The following is a 14,401-nucleotide window of genomic DNA, read 5'->3' as shown; positions in this document are numbered from 1 at the left end:
TATTGATCTACTCACACTCTGAAGGTTGGTGCTCATCTCCATTTCTAAGCCCGAGAGCCGGCGTTGTCCGTAGACACCTCCTAGGTCATGTGGCCACTGGCATGACTGCATGGAGCACCATTACCTTCCTGCCAGAGAAGTACCTATTGATCTACTCACACTCTGAAGGTTGGTGCTCATCTCCATTTCTAAGCCAAAGAGCCGGCATTGTCCGTAGACACCTCGAAGGTCATGTGGCCACTGACATGACTGCATGGAGCACCATTACCTTCCCGCCAGAGCAGTACCTATTGATCTACTCACACTCTGAAGGTTGGTGCTCATCTCCATTTCTAAGCCCGAGAGCCGGCGTTGTCCGTAGACACCTCCTAGGTCATGTGGCCACTGGCATGACTGCATGGAGCACCATTACCTTCCTGCCAGAGAAGTACCTATTGATCTACTCACACTCTGAAGGTTGGTGCTCATCTCCATTTCTAAGCCAAAGAGCCGGCATTGTCCGTAGACACCTCGAAGGTCATGTGGCCACTGGCATGACTGCATGGAGCACCATTACCTTCTTGCCAGAGAAGTACCTATTGATCTACTCACACTCTGAAGGTTGGTGCTCATCTCCATTTCTAAGCCAAAGAGCCGGCATTGTCCGTAGACACCTCGAAGGTCATGTGGCCACTGACATGACTGCATGGAGCACCATTACCTTCCCGCCAGAGCAGTACCTATTGATCTACTCACACTCTGAAGGTTGGTGCTCATCTCCATTTCTAAGCCCGAGAGCCGGCGTTGTCCGTAGACACCTCCTAGGTCATGTGGCCACTGGCATGACTGCATGGAGCACCATTACCTTCCTGCCAGAGAAGGACCTATTGATCTACTCACACTCTGAAGGTTGGTGCTCATCTCCATTTCTAAGCCAAAGAGCCGGCATTGTCCGTAGACACCTCGAAGGTCATGTGGCCACTGGCATGACTGCATGGAGCACCATTACCTTCTTGCCAGAGAAGTACCTATTGATCTACTCACACTCTGAAGGTTGGTGCTCATCTCCATTTCTAAGCCAAAGAGCCGGCATTGTCCATAGACACCTCGAAGGTCATGTGGCCACTGACATGACTGCATGGAGCACCATTACCTTCCCGCCAGAGCAGTACCTATTGATCTACTCACACTCTGAAGGTTGGTGCTCATCTCCATTTCTAAGCCCGAGAGCCGGCGTTGTCCGTAGACACCTCCTAGGTCATGTGGCCACTGGCATGACTGCATGGAGCACCATTACCTTCCTGCCAGAGAAGGACCTATTGATCTACTCACACTCTGAAGGTTGGTGCTCATCTCCATTTCTAAGCCCGAGAGCCGGCGTTGTCCGTAGACACCTCCTAGGTCATGTGGCCACTGGCATGACTGCATGGAGCACCATTACCTTCCTGCCAGAGAAGTACCTATTGATCTACTCACACTCTGAAGGTTGGTGCTCATCTCCATTTCTAAGCCAAAGAGCCGGCATTGTCCATAGACACCTCGAAGGTCATGTGGCCACTGACATGACTGCATGGAGCACCATTACCTTCCCGCCAGAGCAGTACCTATTGATCTACTCACACTCTGAAGGTTGGTGCTCATCTCCATTTCTAAGCCCGAGAGCCGGCGTTGTCCGTAGACACCTCCTAGGTCATGTGGCCACTGGCATGACTGCATGGAGCACCATTACCTTCCTGCCAGAGAAGGACCTATTGATCTACTCACACTCTGAAGGTTGGTGCTCATCTCCATTTCTAAGCCCGAGAGCCGGCGTTGTCCGTAGACACCTCCTAGGTCATGTGGCCACTGGCATGACTGCATGGAGCACCATTACCTTCCTGCCAGAGAAGTACCTATTGATCTACTCACACTCTGAAGGTTGGTGCTCATCTCCATTTCTAAGCCAAAGAGCCGGCATTGTCCGTAGACACCTCGAAGGTCATGTGGCCACTGACATGACTGCATGGAGCACCATTACCTTCCCGCCAGAGCAGTACCTATTGATCTACTCACACTCTGAAGGTTGGTGCTCATCTCCATTTCTAAGCCCGAGAGCCGGCGTTGTCCGTAGACACCTCCTAGGTCATGTGGCCACTGGCATGACTGCATGGAGCACCATTACCTTCCTGCCAGAGAAGTACCTATTGATCTACTCACACTCTGAAGGTTGGTGCTCATCTCCATTTCTAAGCCAAAGAGCCGGCATTGTCCGTAGACACCTCGAAGGTCATGTGGCCACTGACATGACTGCATGGAGCACCATTACCTTCCTGCCAGAGAAGTACCTATTGATCTACTCACACTCTGAAGGTTGGTGCTCATCTCCATTTCTAAGCCAAAGAGCCGGCATTGTCCGTAGACACCTCGAAGGTCATGTGGCCACTGGCATGACTGCATGGAGCACCATTACCTTCTTGCCAGAGAAGTACCTATTGATCTACTCACACTCTGAAGGTTGGTGCTCATCTCCATTTCTAAGCCAAAGAGCCGGCATTGTCCGTAGACACCTCGAAGGTCATGTGGCCACTGGCATGACTGCATGGAGCACCATTACCTTCTTGCCAGAGAAGTACCTATTGATCTACTCACACTCTGAAGGTTGGTGCTCATCTCCATTTCTAAGCCAAAGAGCCGGCATTGTCCGTAGACACCTCGAAGGTCATGTGGCCACTGACATGACTGCATGGAGCACCATTACCTTCCCGCCAGAGCAGTACCTATTGATCTACTCACACTCTGAAGGTTGGTGCTCATCTCCATTTCTAAGCCAAAGAGCCGGCATTGTCCGTAGACACCTCGAAGGTCATGTGGCCACTGGCATGACTGCATGGAGCACCATTACCTTCCCGCCAGAGCAGTACCTATTGATCTACTCACACTCTGAAGGTTGGGGCTCATCTTTCTAAGCCAAAGAGCCGGCGTTGTCCATAGACACCTCCAAGGTCATATGGCTGGCATGACTGCATGGAGCACCATAACCTTCCCGACCTATTGATCTACTCACATTGGCATGTTTTTGAACTGCTAGGTTGGCAGAAGCTGGGGCTAACAGCGGGAGCTCACCCCACTCCCCGCATTCGAACCTGTGACCTTTTGATCCATGAGTTCAGCAGCTGTACCTATTGATCTACTCACATTGGCATGTTGTCGAACTGCTAGGTTGGCAGAAGCTGGGGCTAACAGCAGGAGCTCACCCCACTACCTGGATTCGAACCGCCAACTTTTTGGTCAGCAAGTTCAGCAGCTCAGCGGTTTAATCTGCTGCACTACCGTGCACTACCTTTCCCACTTGTGTGTGTGTGTGTGTGTGTGTGTGTGTATATATATATATATATATATACTAGCTGTGCCCGGCCACGCGTTGCTGTGGCGAAGTCTGGTGGTCTGGGAAATAAAGTATTGAGGAATTGGTGGTAGTTAAGGTCAAGGGTCAAGGTTTTCTCCTGACATTAAGTCCAGTTGTGTCTGACTGCACACTGAAGTGGATTATATGGCAGTGTGGAGTCAAGATAATCCATTTCAAAGCAGATAATATAAGATTATAAATGGGTTATATAGCTGTGTGGAAGGGCCTTGAGTCTACACTGCCATATAATCCAGTTAAAATCTGATAATCTGTGGAAGAGGCCTAAGTGAGGCCTAACTGTGCCTGTCCCCTGGGCTGAGGAGGTTGCTAGGAGACCAAGTGGGTGGAGCTTAGCCTTCAAACTGGCAGCAATTGGATAAAAACTATTATTCCTCTCCCTGTAATTAGGACTTTATTTTTCTTTTCTTTTTTGTTGTATCAACCTAGAGCCGTGAATGATGAGTTGTGTTGTCAAATTTCGAGGTTGGGGGGCCTGTAGTTTTGTTGTTTTGTCCGCTGCCCTGATGCCATCACTCTTTTATATATATAGATATTCTCCCAATCCCCTGAAGGTTCAGCCAGCAGAAATCAAGCCAGTCAGTTGTACGAGCCTCAATGGAGTGATCCAGCTGCAGTTCAAGCGTGCACCATCTCCTACACACACACACACACACACACACAGAGGCGGGGATGCCAAAATCTCAAATAAAGGACGAAATTCAATATTTTTGTTCCTACAAGTTGGAGCCATGGCTGGGTTTGCAGCTGGGGTGACCTCACATCAGGCAGACCCCGTGGAGCCGCTCCATGTCGGGATCTCGTCTACACGGGGTGCTTCCAAACCAGGCCCCGTAAGACAGACTGAATCTTTGCCAGCTGTTCAGAAAAAGAAGAAGGAGGAGGCTTGGAAACTCTCCCTCTGCTTCACATGCGGGAGTAAAAATCAATGGGAGCCATTCTCCACCTCCTGGCACTCAGCAAAGTGGGGACGGGTTGGTACGGCAGGGATGAGGTGAGGGTGGCCAGCTGGCAAGAGAACCGGCCGAGCCAAGAAGGAGGGCAGAGGAATCTCAAGTGAGTGCCAGCACAGGGAAAGAAAGAAAGAAAGAAAGAAAGAAAGAAAGAAAGAAAGAAAGAAAGAAAGGAAGAAAGAGAGGGAGGGAGGGAGGGAGGGAGGGAGGGAGGGAGGGAGGGAGGAAGGAAGGGAGAGAGAGAGAAGGAAAGGAAGGAAGGAAAGAAGGAAGGAAGGAAGGAAGGAAGGAAGGAAGGAAGGAAGGAAGGAAGAGAGAGAGAGAAGGAAAGGAAGGAAGGAAGGAAGGAAGAAAGAGAGGAAGGAAGGAAGGAAGAGAGGAAGGAAGGAAGGAAGAGAGGAAGAGAGAGAGAGAAGGAAAGGAAGGAAAGAAGGAAGGAAGGAAGGAAGGAAGGAAGGAAGGAAGGAAGGAAGGAAGGAAGGAAGGAAGGAAGAGAGAGAGAGAAGGAAAGGAAGGAAGGAAGGAAGGAAGAAAGAGAGGAAGGAAGGAAGGAAGAGAGGAAGGAAGGAAGGAAGAGAGGAAGAGAGAGAGAGAAGGAAAGGAAGGAAAGAAGGAAGGAAGGAAGGAAGGAAGGAAGGAAGGAAGGGAGAAAGGAAGGAAGGAAGGAAGGAAGGAAGGAAGGAAGGAAGGAAGGAAGGAAGGAAGGAAGGAAAAGAAGGAAAAAAGGAAGGAAGGAAGGGATAGAGAAGGGGGGATTCTGAAGTGCTCCTCATGACACCTGTCAGAGTTCTGCACCCAAGAAGAGGCCACAATGTCAATCAAGATCTTGATTTTCCCAATCTGACTCTTGCAGCAAAGCCAACTTGTTCCCCTACCCCGTCATTCATTCCATGTGAGCGTGGAGTCATGGCAGATTACCTTCGCATTTTCATTCGTATCAGTTAAGTTTGGTCCAGATCCATCGTCAGCTGGGTTCAGGGCTCTCTGGATAAGGGTGAACTACAACTCCCAGATTCCCAGGGCAATCACCCTTAAACCCTGCCAGTATTTGCAGTTGGCCGTGTTGGGTCTGTCCGCCAAGTTTGGTCCAGATCTGACATCAGTTGGGTTCAGGGCTCTCTGGATAAGGGTGAACTATAACTCCCAAAACCAAGGTCCACTCCCACTAACCCCTGCAGTATGTTCAGTTGCTCCACTCAAGGTGAAGCCTTACCTTGAAATCTTCAGTCTGTCACTCTAATCAGCCAACCTTTTGTCCAACCTGATAGGCAGCAGCAAGCCAGGGCAAATATTTCCCCAGAAGCAACACAAACGAAAGGTCGGGTTACATGTAAACAAAGGAAATGTTGGCCTCGGCTTTGATAAGATCAGGTTCAAGTCCCAACTGAGCCGTGACATTTCCAGGGTGGCCTCAGACCACGCATGGGCCAGCTTGTTTTGGACTGCAACTCCCACAATTTTGGACCTCCACGTGTTTTGGACTGCAACTCCCACCATTCCCAACAGCCTGACCATAAGGGAAAGTAGTGACCCGACACCTGTTGAGATGCATCATGGCATCACACTAGGAAGGATCCCGATCTCTGAACGGCATGTCCACCCCTCGTGCTATTATCCAAGCACACTGCACTAGGACTCCTATCATCCCCAACCGAGATGCATCAGACTAAGCCTCAGGAGGATACGTTTTGCAGCCTGAGACAGGAAGTGCCTTTTCAATCAAATTGCATAATATTTAGTTGACCAAACGAATGTGTCAACGGTCTTTCCTGTGAGACAGTTGCCACATAAGAGTAGACACTCAGAATGACAAATTGTGGCCGCAGATTTCTCCTGCAGCCAGAGCAGAACTCATTCATGCACAGAATTCAATACAAAGTTTAAAACCCAAAGAGTTTGATAGAAGAATGTAAACACTCAAGTTCAAAACAACGGAAAGGTATCTGCATGCAATGACTTCCAACAGAAGAGAAGATGTCACGGGGAGAGAGAAGCTGTCCAAAAATGTCACCAAATAAGACAGGACATTAAGATCCAGGATGAAGGCTGATGCCGGGGATATTTCAAAGGAACCTGCAAAACCTCTTCTGAGGATCCTTCCCTTAAAAAATCCCGTGATGTTCATGGAGTCACCATGCGTCACCAGGTGACTTGATGCAGAGAAAGCATTTGATAATATTTATAGGAGTTGTATAGACAGGCTATTAGGAACGGTGGGAGCTGGAGTCCAAAATACCTGAAGGGAGGGCTGAAGTTGGCCCAGGTCTGGAATATATGGTACACAATACTATAGAACATCTATAGAAGCATGAAGACCAGCAAGGAGAGATGATATGCCTGGATGCAGAGAAGGCATTCGATAATATTTCTTGGAGTTGTATAGACAGGCTGTTAGGAATGGTGGGAGCTGAAGTCCAAAACACCTGGAGGGAGGGTCCAAGTTGGCCCATGCCTGGTATAGAATGCTATAGGATATCTATAGAGGCATGAAGACCAGTAAGGAGCGTTGATGTTCTTAGATGCAGAGAAGCCATTTGATAACACTTATTGGACTGTTATAGATAGGGTGTTAGGAATGGTGGGAGTTGGAGTCCAAAACACCTCAAAGGAGGGCCCAAGTTGGCCCAGGCCTGGTATAGAATGCTATAGGATATCTATAGAGGCATGAAGACCAGTAAGGAGCGTTGATGTTCTTAGATGCAGAGAAGCCATTTGATAACACTTATTGGACTGTTATAGATAGGGTGTTAGGAATGGTGGGAGTTGGAGTCCAAAACACCTCAAAGGAGGGCCCAAGTTGGCCCAGGCCTGGTATAGAATGCTATAGGATATCTATAGAGGCATGAAGACCAGTAAGGAGCGTTGATGTTCTTAGATGCAGAGAAGCCATTTGATAACACTTATTGGACTGTTATAGATAGGGTGTTAGGAATGGTGGGAGTTGGAGTCCAAAACACCTGGAGGGAGGGAGGGCCCAAGTTGGCCCAGGCCTGGTATAGAATGCTATAGGATATCTATAGGGTCATGAAGACCAGCAAGGAGCGTTGATGTTCTTGGATGCAGAGAAGGCATTTGATAACATTCACTGGACTTTTATAGAAAGGTTGTTAGGAGTGGTGGGAGTTGGAGTCCTAAACACCTGGAGGGGGGGCCCAAGTTGGCCCAGGCCTGGAATATATGGTATAGAGTGCTATAGGATATCTATAGAGGCATGAAGACCACAAGGAGCGATGATGTCCCTGGATGCAGAAAAGGCATTTGATAACATTCATTGGACTATTATGGATAGGCTGTTAGGAATGATGGGAGAGAAGGCCAAAATTGGCCCATGCCTGGAGGGTTGAAGTTTCCCCAGGCCTGGTATAGAATGCTATGGGATATCTATAGAGGCATGAAAACCAGCATTGATGTTCTTGGATGCAGAAAAGGCATTTGATAACCTTCACTGCACTTTTCTAGATAGGCTGTTAGAGTTGGAGTTGGGAGTTGGAGGTGGCAGTTGGGAGAGGTGGGAGTTGGAGTCCAAAACACCTCAAGGGAGGGTCGAAGTTTCCCCAGGCCTGGTATAGAATGCTATGGGATATCTATAGGGTCATGAAGACAACATGGAGCCATGATGTTCTTGGATGTAGAGAAGGCATTTGATAACATTCACTGGACTTTTATAGAAAGGTTGTTAGGAGTGGTGGGAGTTGGAGTCCTAAACACCTGGAGGGGGGGGCCCAAGTTGGCCCAGGCCTGGAATATATGGTATAGAGTGCTATAGGATATCTATAGAGGCATGAAGACCACAAGGAGCGATGATGTTCTTGGATGCAGAGAAGGCATTTGATAACATTCACTGGACTTTTATAGAAAGGTTGTTAGGAGTGGTGGGAGTTGGAGTCCTAAACACCTGGAGGGGGGGGCCCAAGTTGGCCCAGGCCTGGAATATATGGTATAGAGTGCTATAGGATATCTATAGAGGCATGAAGACCACAAGGAGCGATGATGTTCTTGGATGCAGAGAAGGCATTTGATAACCTTCACTGCACTTTTCTAGATAGGCTGTTAGAGTTGGAGGTGGCAGTTGGGAGAGGTGGGAGTTGGAGTCCAAAACACCTCAAGGGAGGGTCGAAGTTTCCCCAGGCCTGGTATAGAATGCTATAGGATATCTATAGGGTCATGAAGACAACATGGAGCCATGATGTTCTTGGATGTAGAGAAGGCATTGGATAACCTTCACTGGACTGTTATAGCCTGTTAGGAATGGTGGGAGTTGGAGTCCAAAACACCCGGAGGGGGGGCCCAGGTGTTCCTGGGCTGGAGCCGGGGCCGAGAGGGGTCCCGTGCGGTGCGGGTGAGTGCGTGCTCCCTCCCTCCCTCCCTCACTCCCTGGAGGGCTCACTGACCTGCTCGAGGGCGGCGGCGGCGGCGCGGCACTTGTGGATCTTGTCCGGGGATCCGGGGCGCGGCTCCTCCGCCGCCAGCGACACCAGCTCGGCCAGGCTCAGCGGCTGCTCCGGCATCGCGAACCGGGGACCGGGACGAGGAGGAGGAGGAGGAGGAGGAGGGAGGAAGGCAGGCAGGGCGGGGGCAGAGGAGCCCCACTCACATCCCGCTCCCCGCCGGGCCGCCCCACCGCCTCTTCCTCTCTTTCTTTCTTTCCTTCTTTCCTTCCTTCTTTCTTTCTCTTTCTCTCCCTTCTTCTTGGCTTCGCTGCTTGCAGGGCTGTCACGTGGGAGGAGGAGGAGGAGGAGGAGGAGGAGGCAGCCCTCTCTGGCCCCCAGCCCAGCCTCCTCCTCCTCCTCCTCCTCCCATTACTTTTTTATATTCATTCTTTCTTCTTCCTATTATTATTATTATTATTATTGAATTTATTTATACTCTTTCCTCTGCCCTTTGCTTCTTTTCCTTCCTATTCTTCTCACTACAGTAGAGTCTCACTAATCCAAGCTAAACGGGCCGGCAGAACATTGGATAAGCGAATATCTTGGATAATAAGGAGGGATTAAGGGAAAGCCTATTCGACATCAAATTAGGTTATGATTTTACACATTAAGCACCAAAACATCATGTTTTACAACAAATTTGACAGAAAAAGCAGTTCAATACGCAGTCATGTTATGTTGTAATGACTGTATTTACGAATTTAGCACCAAAATATCACGATATATTGAAAACATTGACTACAAAAATGCGTTGGGTAATCCAGAGGCTTGGATAAGCGAGGCTTGGATAAGTGAGACTCTACTGTACTTAATTTATTGGTATCCTTTTTTCTTCCTCCTCTTCCTATTATTATTTTATTTGTATTCATTGTCTTCCTCTTATTTTCTGCTGCCCTTTCCCCTTCTTCTTTAATTTATTTTATATTCATTATTTCTTCTTCTTCTTATTATTATTATTTTACTTATTTATATTATTTCTTCTGCCTCTTTTTCTTATAATAATTTTTTTTTCTGTGTCAGGAGCGACTTGAGAAACTGTAAGTGGCTTCTGGTGTGAGAGAATTGGCTGTCCACAAGAACGTTGCCCAGGGGATTCCCGGATGGGGAGCTGGAGCTGACAGAGGGAGCTCACCCAATCTCCCTAGATTCGAGCTGCTGACCTGTCGGTCAGCAGGCCTCCCAGCACAAGGGTTTAGCCCATTGCGCCGCCAGGGGCTCAATAATAATAATAATAATAATAATAATAATAATAATAATAATAATAGTTTATTTGTATCCCGTCTCCTTGCAAACTCAGGGTGTTTTCCAACAAACACTAAACATACAACAGAGTTAAAATAAGCAATTTACACCAGATAATAGCAATCCAAAAAGCTGTTCTTCTCCTTCTTCTTCCTATTATTTAATGTATGTATATTAATTATTTCTTCCTCCTCTTCCTCCTATTATCTAATGTATATTATTTTTTCTTCTTCCTATTATTTAATGTATGTATATTATTTCTTCCTCCTCTTATTTAATGTATATTATTTCTTCCTCTTCCTATTATTATTTAATGTATGTATATTATTTCTTCCTCCTCTTCCTCCTATTATTTAATGCAGGGGTCCCCAAACTTTTTAAGCCGAGGGCCGGTCCACAATCCTCCAGACTGTTGAGGGGCTGAATAATCATTTGAAAAAAAAATACAAACAAATTCCTATGCATACTGCATGTCTTATTTGTAGTGCAACAACAACAACAATGAAAGAACAATACAATATTTAAAAATGAAAACAATTTTAACCAACATAAACCTATTAGGATTTCAATGGAAAGTGTGGGCCTGCTTCTGGCCAATGAGATAGTCAAGTTAATTAGGATTGTTGTTGTTGTTGTTGTTGTTGTTGTTGTTGTTGTGTGTGCCTTCAAGTCATGTCAGACTTTGGCCGAGCCTAAGTCTAAAATTAATTATTTATTTACTGCATTTATTTACTACATTTATATCCCACCCTTCTCACCCCGAAGGGGACTCAGAGCAGCTGTATGTACATACAATATATTATATTATTAGCATAGCACAATATTAGCATTATATATTACTATATTGAACTATACCACTATACTATTATATAATATGTAATATATAACATATAATTAATATTATTATATGGTATAACTATTAGTATTATATTGTATAACATAAGATTATTATCAATATTATATGTATATACAATATATTATATTATTAAAACGGATATAAAAATATTATATTATAAAACTGAGGGTGGGGGCCAGGTAAAAGACCTTGGAGGGCCGCATCCGGCCTCCGGGCCTTAGTTTGGGGACCCCTGATTTAATGTATATTATTTTTTCTTCTTCCTCCTATTATTTAACGTATGTATATTAATTATTTCTTCCTCCTTTTCCTATTATTTAATGTATATTATTTCTTCCTCCTTTTCCTCCTATTATTATTTAATGTATATTATTTTTTCTTCTTCCTCCTATTATTTAATGTATGTATATTAATTATTTCTTCCTCCTCTTCCTCCTATTATTTAATGTATATTATTTTTTCTTCTTCCTATTAGTTAATGTATGTATATTAATTATTTCTTCCTCCTCTTCCTCCTATTATTTAATGTATATTATTTTTTCTTCTTCCTATTAGTTAATGTATGTATATTAATTATTTCTTCCTCCTCTTCCTCCTATTATTTAATATATATTATTTCTTCCTCTTCCTATTATTATTATTTAATGTATGTATATTATTTCTTCCTCTTCCTCCTATTATTATTTAATGTATGTATATTAATGATTTCTTCCTCCTCCTCTCTGTTCCCCTCCCAGAGTCAACTTCCAGGCTTGCCCTCAAACCTCCCCCCTTCCTTGGCTGAAAAAAACACCAGAACATAAGCAGAGAAACCAGTTCCACCAGTTGGGTTACACCATGTCCCATCTGCTGCTGCCGCCGTGTCCTGTCCCGTTCGCATGGCAAGGAAGGACAAGGAAGTCAGCGGCTGTGTTTTCTCCACCTCTTTCCCAGGGAACTCTGCTTTCTCCATGTTCCTTCCCAATCCTCATGGCCAGAGACCATTGATTGACATACAGTAAAAAAGGTAAAGGTTTTTCCCTGATGTTAAGTTCAGTCGTGATCCATTTCTAAGCCCAAGAGCCGGCGTTGTCCATAGACACCTCCAAGGCCATGTGGCAAGCATGGAGCACCGTTACTTTCCTGCCAGAGCAGTACCTATTGATCTACTCACACTCTGGGGGTTGGTGCTCATCTCCATTTCTAAGCCCAAGAGCCGGCGTTGTCCATAGACACCTCCAAGGCCATGTGGCCAGCATGGAGCACCGTTACTTTCCTGCCAGAGCAGTACCTATTGATCTACTCACACTCTGGGGGTTGGTGCTCATCTCCATTTCTAAGCCGAAGAGCCGGCGTTGTCCGTAGACACCTCCAAGGCCATGTGGCCAGCATGGCTGCATGGAGCACCATTACTTTCCTGCCAGAGCAGTACCTATTGATCTACTCACACTCAGGGGGTTGGTGCTCATCTCCATTTCTAAGCCGAAGAGCCGGCGTTGTCCGTAGACACCTCCAAGGCCATGTGGCCACTGGCACGACTGCATGGAGCGCCGTTACCTTCCCGCTGGAGCGGTACCTATTGATCTACTCACATTGGAATGTTTTCGAACTGCTAAGCTGGCAGGAGCTGGGGCTAACAGCGGGCGCTCATTCCGCTCCCGGGATTTGAACCTGGGACCTTTCAGTCTGCAAGTTCAGCAGCTCAGCGCTTTAACACACTGAGCCACCACGTACAGTAGAGTCTCACTTATCCAAGCTAAACGGGCCGGCAGAACCTTGGATAAGCTAAAATCTTGGATGATAGGGAGGGATTAAGAAAAAAGCCTATTAAACATAAAATGACATTATGATTTTACAAATTAAGCACCAAAGCATCATGTTTTACAAGAAATTGACGGAAAAAGCAGTTCAATACACAGCAATGTTATGTAACAATTACTGTATTTACGAATTTAGCACCAAAACATGGCAACATTTACTACAAAAACAATGACTACTAAAAGGCAGACTGCCTTCGATAATACAGAACCTTGGATAAGTGAAACTTGGATAAGTGAGACTCTAATGTACATACAACTGGGAACCTTTTTGGCTTCCTTGCGCTGAACATGAAACCGATTTTAGGAGGCTTCTGAGGTTGACAAAATGCAAACAAAAAAGTACAGTAGAGTCTCACTTATCCAACATAAACAGACTGGCAGAATAAGCGTTGGATAAGCAAATATGTTGGATAATAAGGAGGGATTAAGGAAAAGTCTATTAAACATCAAGCTAGGTTATGATTTTACAAATTAAGCACGAAAACATCATGTTATACAACAACTTTGGCAGGAAAAGTAGTTCAATACGCAGTACTGCTATATAGTAATTACTGTATTTACGAATTTAGCACCAAAATATCACGATGTATGACACAGCAAACAAGATAGATATGCTGGATTTCATATCACAAAATCACAAGTCAAACACTTCCCAAGCGTCTAGGACTGTGTGATGTATTATTATTATTGTTGTTGTTGTTGTGGTATGACATAGCAAACAAGATAGATATGCTGGATTTCGTATCACAAAATCACAAGTCAAACACTTCCCAAGTGTCTAGGACTGTGTGATGTATTTTCGGATGATGTTTGTATTATTATTATTATTATGATTTTATTATGACACAGCAAACAAGATAGACATGCTGGATTTCATATCACAAAATCACAAGTCGAACACTTCCCAAGTGTCTAGGACTATATGATGTATATTATTATTATTATTATTATTATTATTATTATTATTATTATTATTTTATATTGTATGACACAGCAAACAAGATAGATATGCTGGATTTCGTATCACAAAATCACAAGTCGAACACTTCCCAAGTGTTTAGGGTTATTATTATTATTATTATTATTACTACTATTATTATTGTTATATTGTATGACACAGCAAACAAGATAGATATGCTGGATTTCGTATCACAAAATCACAAGTCGAACACTTCCCAAGTGTCTAGGACTATATGATGTATATTATTATTATCATTATTATTATTATTTTATATTGTATGACACAGCAAACAAGATAGACATGCTGGATTTCGTATCGCAAAATCACAAGTCGAACACTCCCCAAATGTCTAGGACTGTATGATGTATATTATTATTCTTATTGTTTTATATTGTATGACACAGCAAACAAGATAGAGATGCTGGATTTCATATCACAAAATCACAAGTCGAGCACTTCCCAAGTGTCTAGGACTGTGTGATTTATTATTATTATTATTATTATTATTATTATTATTATTATTATTATGACGACACAGCAAACAAGATAGAGATGCTGGATTTCATATCACAAAATCACAAGTCGAACACTTCCCAAGTGTCTAGGACTGTGTGATGTATTTTCGGATGATGCGTGCAGATCCCAGCAGGGTGGCCTTTTGCAGTTGGCAGATCGTAATTTTGTCAGTCTATTGTTATTATTATTATTGTGTCATAAGTACGAATTTGATCCAACTTACGAGGACTAATGATAGTTTTGCCCAGCCCTAGTCAGAGGC

The 14,401-nt window shown here is 44.9% G+C and overlaps 1 protein-coding gene across 2 annotated transcripts in view; it reads right to left on the bottom strand.

The window, feature by feature from the left end:
* The window catches only part of asap3 (ArfGAP with SH3 domain, ankyrin repeat and PH domain 3), a 55,888-nt gene extending 46,834 nt beyond the window's left edge, over positions 1-9,054 (bottom strand). The window contains exon 1 of one of the 2 annotated variants that reach the window (XM_062962841.1): positions 8,727-9,054. In XM_062962841.1, the coding sequence (XP_062818911.1) occupies positions 8,727-8,843 (117 nt within the window). In that variant the 5' untranslated portion in view covers positions 8,844-9,054. The remainder of the gene's footprint in view (positions 1-8,726) is intronic. The other variant, XM_062962842.1, reaches the window with a different exon arrangement.
* Positions 9,055-14,401: the final 5,347 nt, after the last annotated feature.

Source organism: Anolis carolinensis, unplaced genomic scaffold (assembly GCF_035594765.1).
Source record: "Anolis carolinensis isolate JA03-04 unplaced genomic scaffold, rAnoCar3.1.pri scaffold_10, whole genome shotgun sequence".
Classification (NCBI taxonomy): domain Eukaryota; kingdom Metazoa; phylum Chordata; class Lepidosauria; order Squamata; family Dactyloidae; genus Anolis; species Anolis carolinensis.
This window is presented reverse-complemented; position numbering and strand designations above follow the sequence as displayed.